This window comes from Ruditapes philippinarum, unplaced genomic scaffold (assembly GCF_026571515.1).
Source record: "Ruditapes philippinarum isolate M1 unplaced genomic scaffold, ASM2657151v2 ctg4680_1_1_1_1, whole genome shotgun sequence".
NCBI lineage: Eukaryota > Metazoa > Mollusca > Bivalvia > Venerida > Veneridae > Ruditapes > Ruditapes philippinarum.
This window is the reverse complement of record NW_026853066.1, coordinates 67,429-83,482: the sequence shown is the minus strand read 5'-3', so window position 1 is coordinate 83,482 and position 16,054 is coordinate 67,429. Positions and strand designations below refer to the sequence as shown.

At 32.2% G+C, this 16,054-nt stretch overlaps 1 protein-coding gene across 2 annotated transcripts in view; it reads left to right on the top strand.

The window, feature by feature from the left end:
• The window catches only part of LOC132732951 (alpha-1,3-mannosyl-glycoprotein 2-beta-N-acetylglucosaminyltransferase-like), a gene marked incomplete at its 5' end in the record, with an annotated part of 36,730 nt that extends 21,168 nt beyond the window's left edge, over positions 1-15,562 (top strand). For both annotated transcript variants that reach the window (XM_060719498.1, XM_060719490.1), the window contains 7 exon segments: positions 4,258-4,396; positions 5,130-5,264; positions 5,990-6,080; positions 10,738-10,842; positions 11,358-11,448; positions 12,982-13,152; positions 14,870-15,562. In XM_060719498.1, coding sequence (XP_060575481.1) covers positions 4,258-4,396; positions 5,130-5,264; positions 5,990-6,080; positions 10,738-10,842; positions 11,358-11,448; positions 12,982-13,152; positions 14,870-14,983 — 846 coding nt within the window. In that variant the 3' untranslated portion in view covers positions 14,984-15,562.
• Positions 15,563-16,054: the final 492 nt, after the last annotated feature.

Genomic DNA, 16,054 nt, shown 5'->3' with positions numbered 1-16,054 from the left:
TATATTAAAGTAAGTTTCTATGTCACACACATATTAAAGTAAGTTTCTATGTCACACATATATTAAAATAAGTTTCTATGTCACACATATATTAAAATAAGTTTCTATGTCACACATATATTAAAGTAAGTTTCTATGTCACACACATATTAAAGTAAGTTTCTATGTCACACACATATTAAAGTAAGTTTCTATGTCACACATATATTAAAGTAAGTTTCTATGTCACACATATATTAAAGTAAGTTTTTATGTCACACACATATTAAAGTAAGTTTCTACGTCGTAAAAGGTGATGTAATACATATTAAAGACGTTTTTGGAAGTTTTCATTTAGACATATAGGCAAAATTAAAACTGTTCAATACTTGGCATGTTGTTAGAATATGATAACAGAAACATTTAAAGCGGAAAAAAACTTGAGGTTACCATTCTTGTAATGGATTTTGACTTATTTAATGTGTTCTAATATTATTCTTTACAAATCACATGAAAACATCGACACATCGATATAAAAATGAACACATAAAAATTTGAATATAAAATAAAATGGTGAGAACAATAAAGAATATATATTGAAAAAAAAAGTCGGGACTTTCATTTTGACACATCAAAAAATTGTATTTTCAAAGTTCGACACATAGAAAGTCTTCTATTATATTAAAATTGTTGTGTTTTTAAATAACTACTGTAGGACTAGTATTTACTCTATCTTCCTACATAGAAACACTTACAAACATAGAAACTTGTAAATATATGTTGTATAATGTAGGTACCTAATTTTATACTGGAGGTAAAGGTAGGTAAAAAATGCACTAATATTGTTGACAACAATCAAATGGTTTAATGGTCATTAATTGCACAATATGGTTAAATATCTCCCTATATAGGCATATGATTTCAGCAGAATATTTATAGAATTATATTTTTAATTTGCTTTCCTGTTATGTATGAATTTGATGAATGCTTTACTAAAACTATTAATTTTTTAGGGGGAAAAATATTTTATTTGAAACTTTTCACATTTATTTATTTCAAGGAATTATTATGCACCTGTATAATTAACTCATTATTATTGCCGTAACAAGGAAATATTTGGTTCTACAACTTGATAATTATCTCATTATTGCTGTAACAAGTAAATAGTTTGTTCTACAACTTGATAATTATCTCATTATTGCCGTAACAAGTAAATACTTTGTTCTACAACTTGATAATTAACTCGTTATTGCCGTAACAAGTAAATACTTTGTTCTACAACTTGATAATTAACTCGTTATTGCCGTAACAAGTAAATACTTTGTTCTACAACTTGATAATTAACTCATTATTGCCGTAACAAGTAAATACTTTGTTCTACAACTTGATGATTAACTCATTATTGCCGTAACAAGGAAATACTTTGTTCTACAACTTGATAATTAACTCTTTATTATTGCCGTAACAAGTAAATACTTTGTTCTACAACTTGATAATTAACTCATTATTGCCGTAACAAGTAAATACTTTGTTCTACAACTTGATAATTAACTCATTATTGCCGTAACAAGTAAATACTTTGTTCTACAACTTGATAATTAACTCATTATTGCTGTAAAAGTAAATACTTTGTTCTACAACTTGATAATTAATTCATTATTGCCGTAACAAGTAAATATTTGTTCTACAACTTGATAATTAATTCATTATTGCCGTAACAAGTAAATACTTTGTTCTACAACTTGATAATTAACTCATTATTGCCGTAACAAGGAAATATTTTGTTCTACAACTTGATAATTAACTCATTATTATTGCCGTAACAAGTAAATACTTTGTTCTACAACTTGATAATTTAACTCATTATTGCCGTAACAAGTAAATACTTTGTTCTACAACTTGATAATTAACTCATTATTGCCGTAACAAGTAAATACTTTGTTCTACAACTTGATAATTAACTCATTATTGCCGTAAAGTAAATACTTTGTTCTACAACTTGATAATTAATCATTATTGCCGTAACAAGTAAATATTTGTTTCTACAACTTGATAATTAATTCATTATTGCCGTAACAAGTAAATACTTTGTTCTACAACTTGATAATTAACTCATTATTGCGGTAACAAGTAAATACTTTGTTCTACACAACTTGATAATTAACTCATTATTGCAGTTACAAGTAAATACTTTGTTCTACAACTTGATAATTAACTCATTATTGCCGTAACAAGTAAATATTTTGTTCTACAACTTGATAATTAACTCATTATTGCCGTAACAAGTAAATACTTTGTTCTACAACATGATAATTAACTCATTATTGCCATAACAAGGAAATATTTTGTTCTACAACTTGATTATTAACTCATTATTGCAGTTACAAGTAAATACTTTGTTCTACAACTTGATAATTAACTCATTATTGCAGTTACAAGTAAATACTTTGTTCTACAACTTGATAATTAACTCATTATTGCCGTAACAAGTAAATACTTTGTTCTACAACTTGATAATTAACTCATTATTGCCGTAACAAGTAAATACTTTGTTCTACAACTTGATAATTAACTCATTATTGCTGTAACAAGTAAATACTTTGTTCTACAACTTGATAATTTAACTCATTATTGCTGTAACAAGTAAATACTTTGTTCTACAACTTGATAATTAACTCATTATTATTGCCGTAACAAGGAAATACTTTGTTCTACAACTTGATAATTAACTCATTATTGCCATAACAAGTAAATACTTTGTTCTACAACTTGATAATTAACTCATTATTGCCGTAACAAGTAAATACTTTGTTCTACAACTTGATAATTAACTCATTATTGCCGTAACAAGTAAATACTTTGTTCTACAACTTGATAATTAACTCATTATTGCCGTAACAAGTAAATACTTTGTTCTACAACTTGATAATTAACTCATTATTGCCGTAACAAGTAAATACTTTGTTCTACAACTTGATAATTAACTCATTATTGCTGTAACAAGTAAATACTTTGTTCTACAACTTGATAATTAACTCATTTATTGCCGTAACAAGTAAATATTTTGTTCTACAACTTGATAATTAACTCATTATTGCCGTAACAAGTAAATACTTTGTTCTACAACTTGATAATTAACTCATTATTGCCGTAACAAGTAAATACTTTGTTCTACAACTTGATAATTAACTCATTATTGCCGTAACAAGGAAATACTTTGTTCTACAACTTGAAAATTAACTCATTATTGCCATAACAAGTAAATATTTTGTTCTACAACTTGATAATTAATTCATTATTGCTGTAACAAGGAAATACTTTGTTCTACAACTTGATAATTAACTCATTATTGCCGTAACAAGGAAATACTTTGTTAACTTGATAATTAACTCATTATTGCTGTAACAAGGAAATATTTTGTTCTACAACTTGATAATTAATTCATTATTGCTGTAACAAGGAAATACTTTGTTCTACAACTTGATAATTAACTCATTATTGCCGTAACAAGTAAATACTTTGTTCTACAACTTGATAATTAACTCATTATTGCCGTAACAAGTAAATACTTTGTTCTACAACTTGATAATTAACTCATTATTGCCGTAACAAGTAAATACTTTGTTCTACAACTTGATAATTAACTCATTATTGCCGTAACAAGTAAATACTTTGTTCTACAACTTGATAATTAACTCATTATTGCTGTAACAAGTAAATATTTTATTCTACAACTTGATAATTAACTCATTATTGCCGTAACAAGTAAATACTTTGTTCTACAACTTGATAATTAACTCATTATTGCTGTAACAAGGAAATACTTTGTTCTACAACTTGATAATTAACTCATTATTGCTGTAACAAGTAAATACTTTGTTCTACAACTTGATAATTAACTCAGTTCTACAAGGAAACCAGTGTTTTTAGTTTTATTATAAACCTTTAATTTTTTTTCCCTAAAATACACGCAAATTATCAAACACTTATAATATATGATTCAACAGACAGAAAATTCCATATTATGATAATAACAAATACGTCACCATTTAAAGAAGTGCCAGACTATTTTTCTTCATTGGTTCCCATCTTACTTGTGCATTATGTAGCTTCAATCACCCTGGATATCTATTTTTCCTATGGTCCTTGTAGCAAAATACAAAGCCCCGGAAAGCTGCTTCAGCATAATATTCAGTATTTATATTTAAGTCATGTTCCACTATAAATGATGAAGATATTAAATGAATTATAACTTAATGAATTGTTTTTGTGTTTCAGCAACCAGATTTGGGTAAAGTAAATGTTCCATGGCCACAGAGAAAGTTTGAGGGGTATTACAAGATTTCCAGGCATTATAAATTTGCATTAAATCAAGTATTTCATACCTACAACCACTCAGCAGTAATTATTGTGGAAGGTACTTCTATATTACATTTTTCTATAGCTCTTCATTAACAGTAAGTTAGTCAGTAAAAATTGACCAACTACTTTTACCTGATAAAATTGAAGCATTTAAGATTATATTCTAATATTGATATTTTTTTTTTAAAAATCTGGAAAAAAAGTGATCCATCGGAAGCATAAATCACAACGAAATAACATGAAAATTGCAGACACGGTTTGTGAGAGTCACACCGGCACTATGAAGGTCATACCACCACTTTTCAGCTTAACTTGTAGATAAAGACCTCTGGTGCCCCTTCAGGCATTATTTCAGGCACAGAGGGGCACCTTAGTGGAACCGCCAATATTCTGTAAGCCAGCTAGATAGATTCATACTTGAAATAAGCTTACTTGTAGGACTTAGCACCCACAGCAGTGAGGTGCAAGTGAAAGAGTTAAACCACTTGGTCACCTAAGCCTACTGGGTTCGAATCCCGACAGGGACTTTGGATTCTTTCATTTGAGGAAGCTATCCAGCTAGCTTAAGGAACGGGGGTGGTTCTACTCAGGTGCGGGTTCGTGCCTAAGATAAAGCACGAAAGGGCACCTGAGGTCTTCCTCCACCAGTAAAGTTGGAACCACACCAAATGACCTATACTGTGTGTAGGTGTGACGTAAAACCAAATAAAAAAAAAAGGCACTGAAGATAATCTAGCTTTGAATAGAATATCGTGGTTATGTTATAATTATACTTGTGTTAATTTCAGATGATTTGGACATCTCACCAGATTTCTTTGAGTATTTTGCTGCCACATTTAGAGTGTTAATGTCAGATAATTCACTATGGTGTGTATCAGCATGGAATGATAATGGTAAACGTGGAATGGTGAAAAATGATCCAGGTATAACTTGTAGAGGATATTACTTTACTTCCTTGTGTTATCTTGGCACACTACATTGTAATAATATACTCTACATTGTAATAATATACCCCCTCCGTGGTTGAGGGGTTAGAGTCGATGACTTCTAATCCAGTTACCTCTCTGGCGTGTGGGTTCGATCCCCGGGAGATGCTTTGGTAGTTTAGCGTGGAGGAAGGTAGTCTAGTACTGGTGTAACTCTCCAGAAACAATGGTTAGGAAACTACCCGCCTATATGACTGAAATACTGTTGGGAAAAGGCGTAAAATGAAACAAACAAACTTTAATTATCTTGGTTATCTTTAATTGTCTCAATAATCTTAAATTATGATATTGCCCACATCATTTTGTTTTTGTAAGTAATGTCTCTTTAAAAAGCAGCATTTTCCTGTAGAACTTTCAATATAAATTTGTTTTTACAATAATGTAAATATCTGGTTATTACAGAGTTATTACAGAGGACAAATTTTACAATAATGTAAACATGTGATTATTACAGAGTTATTACATAGGGCAGCTTTTACAATAATGTAAATATGTGATTATTACAGAGTGATTACATAGGACAGAATTTACAATAATGTAAACATGTGATTATTACAGAGTTATTACATAGGAAAGAATTTACAATAATGTAAACATGTGATTATTACATAGTTATTACATAGGACAGATTTTACAATAATATAAACATGTGATTATTACAGAGTTATTACATAGGACAGATTTTTTCCCTGGACTTGGTTGGATGATGGAAAGAAACATGTGGCTAGAGCTTGGTCCCAAATGGCCAGATGCGTAAGTTAATTTATTAAAAGTTTTTTATGAGGCATATTATAAGAATCTTACACTGGCTGCTGGTATAGATTGGAATATCTAGCTCGAGGGCAACTGTTTAGGGTGGCAACGAGGCTCTGTAGAATTTACGCTAAACAGTTACCTGAGAGCTAGATAATCGCATCTGTACTGGCAGCCGGTGTTTGATTCTTTTTCTTGCATATTACATGTCAATTCTTTTCAGATCAGAAATTACGAAAACTAATATTCTCATTACACCCTCTTTTCTTATAGTAGCTAATGAACTTACAACTTCATTCATAACGGTAAAATGACATCCTATGAACGCAATTCATTCATAAAAGGTGCGCGGCAATATTGTCATTTAAAAAATGCGACTTGTATTACATGGGGGGGGGGGGGGTGTAAGACAAGTTTTTCTTGCACTGGTGATTATAAATAAGAATCTTACACCGGCTGCTGGTACAGACTGGAATGTCTAGTTCGAGGGTAACTGTCTACGGTGGTAACAAGGCCATGCCGAGTTTCCGCTAAACAGTTACCTGAGAGCTAGATATTCCCGTCTGTACCGGCAGCCGGTGTTTGATTCTTTTTCTTGCATATGACATATCAATTATTTTCAGACCAGAAATTACGAAAACTAATATTCTCATTACACCCTTTTTAGCTCACCTGTCACAAAGTGACAGGGTGAGCTTTTGTGATCGCTTTTCGTCCGGCGTCCGTCCGTCCGTCGTCCGTCCGTCCGTAAACTTTTACTTTAAATGACATCTCCTCATAAACCACTAAGCCAATTTCATCCAAACTTCACAGGAATGTTCTTTTGGTGGTCACCTTTAAAAATTGTTCAAAGAATTTAATTCCATGCAGAACTCTGGTTGCCATGGCAACCAAAAGAAAAAACTTTAAATATCTTCTTTTAAAAAACCGTAAGAGCTAGAGCTTAGATATTTGGCATGAAACATCTTCTAGTGAGTGTCTACCAAGTTTGTTCAAATAAAAGCCCTGGGGTCAAAATTGGCCCCGCCCCAGGGGGTCATTGATTTTCCCTATATGCATATAGTAAAAACTTTAAAAATCTTCATTTAAAGAACCCAAAGAGCTAGAGCTAAGATATTTAGCATGAAACATCTTCTAATGAGTGTCTACCAAGTTTGTTCAAATAAAAGCCCCGGGGTCAAAATTGGCCCCGCCCCAGGGGGTCATTGATTTTCCTTATATGCATATAGTAAAAACTTAAAAAATCTTCTTTAAAAGAACTCAAAGAGCTAGAGCTAAGATATTTAGCATGAAACATGTTCTAATGGGTGTCTACCAAGTATGTTCAAATAAAAGCCCTGGGGTCAAAATTGGCCCCGCCCCGGGGGTCATTGATTTTCCTTATATGTGTATAGCAAAAACTTAAAAATCTTCTTTGAAAAAACCCAAATAGCTAGAGTTTAGATATAAAACATGAAACATCTTCTAGTAAGTGTCTACATAGTTTGTTCAAATAAAAGCCCTGGGGTCAAAACTGGCCCTGCCCCAGGGGTGTCATTTATTAACTATATGTGTATAGTAAAAACTTAAAAAATCTCTTTCAAGAAACCCAATGAGCTAGAGCTTAGATATTTGGCATCAAACATCTTCTAGTGAGTGTCAACCAAGTTTGTTCAAATAAAAGCACCGGGGTCAAAATTGGTCCCGCCCCAGGGGGTCATTGATTTTCCCTATATGCATATAGTAAAAACTTAAAAAACTTCTTTTAAAGAACCCAAAGAGCTAGAGCTAAGATATTTAGCATGAAACATCTTCTAATGAGTGTCTACCAAGTATGTTCAAATAAAAGCCCTGGGGTCGAAATTGGCCCGCCCCAGGGGTCATTGATTTTCCTTATATGCATATAGTAAAAACTTAAAAAATCTTCTTTTAAAGAACTCAAAGAACTAGAGTTAAGATATTTAGCAGGAAACATGTTATAATGGGTGTCTACCAAGTATGTTCAAATAAAAGCCCTGGGGTCAAAATTGGCCCCACCCCGGGGGTCATTGATTTTCCTTATATGTGTATAGCAAAAACTTAAAAATCTTCTTTGAAAAAACCCAAATAGCTAGAGTTTAGATATTTAGCATGAAACATCTTCTAGTAAGTGTCTACAAAGTTTGATCCAATAAAAGCCCTTGGGTCAAAACTGGCCCCGCCCCAGGGGTGTCATTTATTAACTATATATGTATAGTTAAAACTTAAAAAATCTTCTTTTAAGAAACCCAATGAGCTAGAGCTTAGATGTTTAGCATGAAACATCTTCTTATGGGTGTCTACCAAGTTTGTTCAAATAAAAGCCCTTGGGTTAAAATCGGCCCTGCGGGGGGGCTATATACAGGTGAGCGACTTCAGGGCCATCATGGCCCTCTTGTTTCTTATAGTAGCGTATGAACTTACAATTTCATTCATAACGGTAAAATGACATCCTATGAACGCAATTCATTCATAAAAGGTGCGCGACAATGACATCATTTAAAAAATGCGACTTGTATTACATGGGGGGGTGTAAGACAGGTTTTTCTAGCACTGGTGTAAATAATAGATAATCCTGTCTGATATGCAAGAAGATTTTTTTATCCATCTGTCAGGTGACCAAGTTGACTTTATATTTTATGCCCCCATTTTATGTCCCTATTTTATGCCCCCATTTCGCAGGGAGCATATAGAAATATAGAATTGTTAGTCCTTAAGTCTGTCATTATGTCTGTAGAGGGTCAAAGCAGACATCCACGTCCTATGATATCCTTTGACAATCTGTCAACAATACCCTCAGCATAATGTATCAAAACCTTGTTTTTTAGTTGATGAATTTAAGATTTCGAATTCCAGATTTGAATTTATTCTACTATATATTTAACTAAATTTTCTTAAAATTTTAAATGGCCATGGGCCACCGAGCCAGTGCTAAATTCGATGACTATAGTTTATTAGATCACCTGTCACAAAGTGACAGGGTGAGCTTTTGTGATTGCCTTTCGTCCGTCGTCCGTCCGTCATCCGTCAGTCCGTAAACTTTTACTTTAAATGACATCTCCTCATAAACCACTAAGCCAATTTCATCCAAACTTCACAGGAATGTTCCTTTGGTGGTCACCTTTAAAAATTGTTCAAAGAATTTAATTCCATGCAGAACTCTGGTTGCCATGGCAACCGAAAGAAAAAACTTTAAATATCTTCTTTTAAAAAACCCAAAGGTCATTGATTTTCCCTATAATTTATGCATATAGTAAAAACTTAAAAAATCTCCATTTAAAGAACCTTAAGAGCTAGAGCTAAGATATTTAGCATGGAACATCTTCTAATGAGTGTCTACCAAGTTTGTGCAAATAAAAGCCCTGTGGTCAAAATTGGCCCCGCCCCAGGGGGTCATTGATTTTCCCCATATGCATATAGTTAAAACTTAAAAAATCTTCTTTGAAAGAACCCAAAGAGCTAGAGCTAAGATATTTAGCATGAAACATGTTCTAATGGATGTCTACCAAGTTTGTTCAAATAAAAGCCCTGGGGTCAAAATTGGCCCCGCCCCAGGGGGTCATTGATTTTCATTACATGTGCATAGCAAAAACATAAAAAATCTTCTTTGAAAAAACCTTAATAGCTAGAGTTTAGATATTAAGCATGAAACATCTTCTAGTGAGTTGTGTCTACAAAGTTTGTTCAGATAAAAGCCCTGGGGTCAAAATTGGCCCCGCCCCGGGGTCATTGATTTTCCTTATATGTGTATAGCAAAAACTTAAAAATTCTCTTTGAAAAAACCCAAAAGCTAGAGTTTAGATATTAAGCATGAAACATCTTCTAGTAAGTGTCTACAAAGTTAGTTCAAATAAAAGCCCTGGGGTCCAAACTGGCCCCGTCCCAGGGGTGTCATTGTTTTTAACTATATGTGTACAGTAAAAACTTGAAAAATCTTCTTTTAAAAAACCCAATGAGCTAGAGGTTAGATGTTTAGCATGAAACATCTTCTTATGGGTGTCTACCAAGTTTGTTCAAATAAAAGCCCTTGGGTTAAAATTGGCCCTGCTCCAGGTGGCCTATATACAGGTGAGCGACCTCAGGGCCATCATGGCCCTCTTGTTAGAGGAGATACCAGTTATATGTTATAAGTTACCTGATACATTTTATATAGATTTTTAAGAAATGAAGATATTTTATGTGTATGTGAATGTTGCAATTGATAAAGTTTTTTTTTACTGTATTTGATGTAGGAATTTTATATTTGTCTTAATTTTTATATATATATATATATATATATTTTTAATATAGGAAATACTTAGTTTTTATATATATATATATATATATATATATATATATATATATATATATATATATTATATAGGAAATACTTGCATTTCATAATCCGTGAATGTTTTTATATATATTTTTATAGATATATCAAAATCTTAATTAATTTTTAATGGATTTTAATATAACGTAACGTCACAATGTATATTTCCCGCCATCTTTGACGTTGGTGTCATGTGACGTCACTTCCTGTTTATTCTCTGACGAAGAACATACCAGTTCGAAATTGATCTGAATAATAAAAAATTGACTGTACGCGTGTGGTTGGTCTTATTGGAATCATATTTGTCTTATGAAGTTTACCGTTAATTAAGTTGAGTTTTATTTGCAGGTTTTGGGACGACTGGATGAGACATCCGGACCAGAGAAAAGATCGTTCATGTATACGTCCTGAGATCAGTAGGACTAGTACATTTGGTAAAAAAGGTGTTAGCAAGTAAGTTTTATTACTGTATTAGTGGTTCATTTTGTGACGTGGAAATATTTTGCGATTTTTGCGAATTGGAATTATTCACAAATAATTTATCACGCAAAAATTATTTCTTTTTTTAGGCAAACTTTCTTTTATCATTTGAAAACAAGTTTTCATACAACATCTTACATGACTCTTCAGGTACTGAGATTGATTTTTCTCATTGCTGGTTTGTTTGGTCTTTAACAAACCACAAATGTTTTAATGAAAAAATAATGTGTTAATTACACAAAAGGTTATTTATATAACTAAAGAATGTTTCGAAATATGACAAAGAAATGTGTGATCAGGTCTTTTATCAAACTTACAATGTATATTTGAAACAATTCTATAAATAATAAAGGTGTTAAAGTACTGAATGGAATGATTACAATAACGGCATATTCTTAACATGTACCAGCTTAATAAAAGATATCACAAAATATATATTAACATTTAATCATATAATTTCACAAAATGATAATGTTGTATTTTTTCAGGGGACTATTTTTTGAGAAACATTTAAAGTTTATACAGTTGAATGAGAAATATGTGGCTTTTACACAGAAAGATCTCTCCTACCTTATTAAGGTAAACAATTCTTTATTATGTTAACACTGTAGCTTTCTGTACCATACCAACAAGATAACCTAGCCAAGAAGGTAGACATTTTGGTGCTTAGACCTCACTAGCAGGCCCACCTAGCCAAGTACATAGACATTTGGGTGTTTAAGTCTCACCAACAGACCTACCTCTTTCTGTCTTTCAGTGACAGACTTTGTAATAACTTAGCTTAAATATATAGTTCTTTAAAACAAGTTATGATGAGTTTGTAGCTTAAAGACCTTGAGCTTAAAGATCAAGGTCACCCTGGTAATTCTAAGATTTATAGTTCTGTAAAAATACATTATTAGTTATATCCAGTCATCAATTTTGTCATTCATGAATGGATGAAGAAAAGAAAACTAGACATACTTTTGTGGCACATTAGGAAAACTTGTCACAAGCAAATTCCATGTCAACAGATTAAAGGTGAAGATTATACTTGAATGTCAAACTAGTACATCAATGGTTGTGTCTGGTTATATCTTTGTCGTTCGTTCATGGATTTGTAATAATTAGGCTCACTAAGAATACGAGAAAGTATTTGTTAATGTCTCTATATTCTTGTAACACTCTTTATATAGTAACTATGCCTTTGATGCCAGTCTGAAGTCATGATTCTTCTACTGGGCCCTGCATTTGTTTGTTTCCAATAACAATTCTTGTTATATTACAAAGTGTATTACAAAGTGTATTTTATCACATAAACCGCGATGCAGGAGTGTAATAAAGCCATTTAATAAAAACGATAATATTACACTAGTGTAATAAAACTTAGACATGACGTCATTTGCGCTATATATAAGGATAGAGTCGATGACTTCTAATCCATTTACCTCTCTGGCGGGGGTTCAATCCCCAGGAGATGCTTTGGTAGTTTAGCGCGGAGGAAGGTAGTCTAGTACTGTTGTAACTCTCCAGGAACGATGGTTAGGAAACTACCCGCCTATATGACTGAAATACTGTTGGGAAAAGGCGTAATAAATAAATTGTTGAATAAAACAATATTATGCTTGCCAGAGGCTCGCATAATATGATTTTATTCAACTCGTTCAATAAATTTAGTATTAACCCTTTCGCTGCCAGAGGGTTATTGTTTTATTGATCACCTATTTGCCAGAGGGTTTTCTAAAAAATTACTATATTATTAATTAATATAATTATTATTATTATTTGTTATTAGTATTATAATAATTATATATGTTTCCAAATATGCTAGTATAATAATAATTATTGTTGATGGTATAATTTTCTTTATATTTATTATTATTTTTATTATTATTATTAATTTATTATTATTATTATGATTATTATAGAAACGGCTAAAGCCGTCCATATGGCAAATACGCCGAAAATAACAGGGACGGCTTAAGCCGTCCCTATGGCAGTGAAAGGGTTAAACTACACTCATTCAATATCCTCTATGTAAGGTGTTTTATATAGTGTATATTATATTGTGTATAATTTAGTGTATTATATAAAATTATAAAGTGTATGGCATAGTGTATTGTTTTATTGCAGGAGAATTATGACCCAGCATTCCACAAGTTTATTTATGATTTACCTGAGGTCTCACTGAAGGAAGTAGCTACAGATAATACTAAACATTTATCTGAGGTTAGGGTTACATACAGGACAAAACCTGACTTTAAAGCTATAGCCAAACATTTGGGTATTATGGATGATTTTAAGGTAAGGGATGTTGGTATTTGTCAAACTTAAAGGCACTCCACTGAGGTTTAAAAGCCTAAAAACATAACATTTGAATTTCTTACATACGTGAGCTAGGGCACTTTAAAGAGAAATATATGCAAAGATAGTCAAGATATATACTTTGAAATAAATTGAAAATCGTATTTTTATGCTTTTCTTAGCCAGTTTTGAGTGAAAAAACGTTTAAACGTCTTTCATTTTGTGTAATTTTTTTTACAATTTGAATAATTATTGCAGAAAAACGAAGTGCGCGAATGATCTGAAATTTTGCACAAAGATTAGTGGTCTAAACCTACTTCAAATGGTACATACATCTGGAAAAATATTTTCAGTCCCATCATGTCAAAAAACTTCAGTGCCCTTTAATATCTGTATTTTTACGACTGTACTACAACTATAAATAAAACCTCTGCTTGTCTTAGAGAAGAACTTTCTTATATATGTTATCCTATCTGGTATTTTGGGCTCTTTATAGCTGCATGCCTCAAGATGAGCCATAATGTTTCAAGAAATTCAATTTTTAGAAAAATGTATTAAGTCTTTCAGAGAAGTCAAAAGATTGAATATTTAAATAATTATTTACATGTAATGTGCAATTAATGACTGATTTTGCAGTATCAAGCACTATAATTCTACTCCGTTACTAACACAGTAAGAGGTATTTATGTATATTATGACCACTTTTTTGGTAATTTACGTGAATTGTAAGTGCCGTTTGCAATGAGTAAATTACTTTCTTTGTTCACTTCACTTTTTACTTTTAAATACATTTTAAAAATTTAAATGAAAATTATCATGAATCTGGAGGCATGCTGCTTTAATGTGAGAAAAGCTATCCATCCAGCTAGCTTACAGAATGTTGGTGGTTCTATTCAGATGCTTATGTTTGAAATAATTCTCAAAGTGGTGCCTGGTGAGTTCCTTCACCAGTAAACTTGGAATGTCACCATTTTACCTTGTCGTAACTTAAAACCCACAAAATTTATAACATTTCCCTTAACCTTAACCCTGTACATTTCTAGTTGATAAGTAAAAAACAGGTATTTCCTGTCACTGATGCAGATTTCATTTCACCAGGGACGACATTTCAATGTTCCTTGTGAAGAAAGTATCTTGTTAGCTAGAATCAAGAAGTTGAATAGTTTAAACTAGATGTCAGCTTCTGTCATGTGTCACAGAGTGAGAAAAATGTGCAGCCTGACCGGGACTCGAACCCACGACCCTCTGAATACCGTACTGCGGCTCTAACGACTGAGCTATCCAGCCACTTACACATCTTCTCTCCTAAATAGTGAACAGTTCTGAACCGTGACATACTCCCCTGCTAAATTGAAATTTGTCCTAGAATTTCACAGAGTTACAGAGCAATGTATATTAAACTCTGAGCTATATACAGTCACGGCCCCACGTTGGGCGCCAAATGTCACAGAGTGAGAAAAATGTGCAGCCTGACCCAGGACCCTCACAATACTGTACCGCGGCTCTACTGACTGAGCTATCGGGCCACTTACACATCTTCTCCCCTAAATAGTGAACAGTCCTGAACCATGACACATGTATATATGTTATGTTAATATATGATACAAACAATATCAGTTTAAAATTTCCACATCATCTTTACTGTCATTTTGACTTGAAACTAAACTGAAACAAACTTCCAAATAATTTATTGAACAATTCTTTACTATTCTTTTAGGCTGGTGTAGAAAGAACAGCGTATAGGGGAGTGGTCAGCATTACTTTTAAAGATCAACGTGTACATGTAGCTCCACCAGTAGAATGGAAAAAATACGATCTAACTTGGACTTGATGGCACCTGTACTTTAAATAGTTAATTAATATTTTACCAAAGTTATTATTCTAGTGATTGTTATGCTGTTCTTGTCATTACGATGTTTGTATTTTAGGTTTTAATTGTCTATACAAAATAGGTATATATCTACATACAGTATAGAGAATATAGGGCTTCCGTGGCCCAGTGGTTAAGGTTGTTGACTTCAAACCATTTGCCCCTCACTGCTGTGGGTTAAAATCTCTTCAGGGAATCGGATTTTTTTTCATGTGAGGAAGCTATCCAGGTAGCTTATGGAACGTCGGTGGTTCTACTCAGGTTTCCTTTCATGCCTGAAATAATGCACGGAAGGGCACCTGAGGTCTTCCTCCACCAGTAAAGCTGGAACGTCACCATATGACCTATACTGTGTCGGTGCAATGTAAAACTCAATTAAACAAACTATAGACAATAGGTATATATCTACATACACTATAGGGAATAGGTATTTATCTACATAGAGGAGAATATTTGTTCATTGACATAAGTTGTTAAATTTATTTTAACATGCATGTTAGAGGCTTTTTTTCAAGTGTACTTAAATTATGAGTTAATGATGTGAATTTAACAAAAATAACAAGGATTTTAATTGTATAAGCTATTTACCTTGTAAATATAATAATTTTCATGTAAATATATTTTGTTTCCATGTAAATGATATAATTTCTATGTAAATTTATTTGTTTCCATTGAAGCATGTAAATAGTTTCGTACACAAACTGTGATTTTAGATAAAATAAACACTTCAGTTGTTTTTCATCTTTTAATTAAGTGACATTATGCTCATATTTTCATAGTCAAGTTAAGCTGAATTGACTTTATATTTCAAAAGAGTAACTGACAAAATAGTGTTTGACCAACAGTTGATATTGGAAAATGTTTTGAATAAAGTTATAAATCTGCCTAAAATCTAAAAAGACTGCCCCACTCTTTTTAAAAACTAAGCATAAAATTCTAATGGATATTTACAGAAATTTCCTTGAGATCTCTGCGTTATTTATTGTTTATGCGAACTTAATTATCGAATAGGAATTATATGGCAAAATGAAA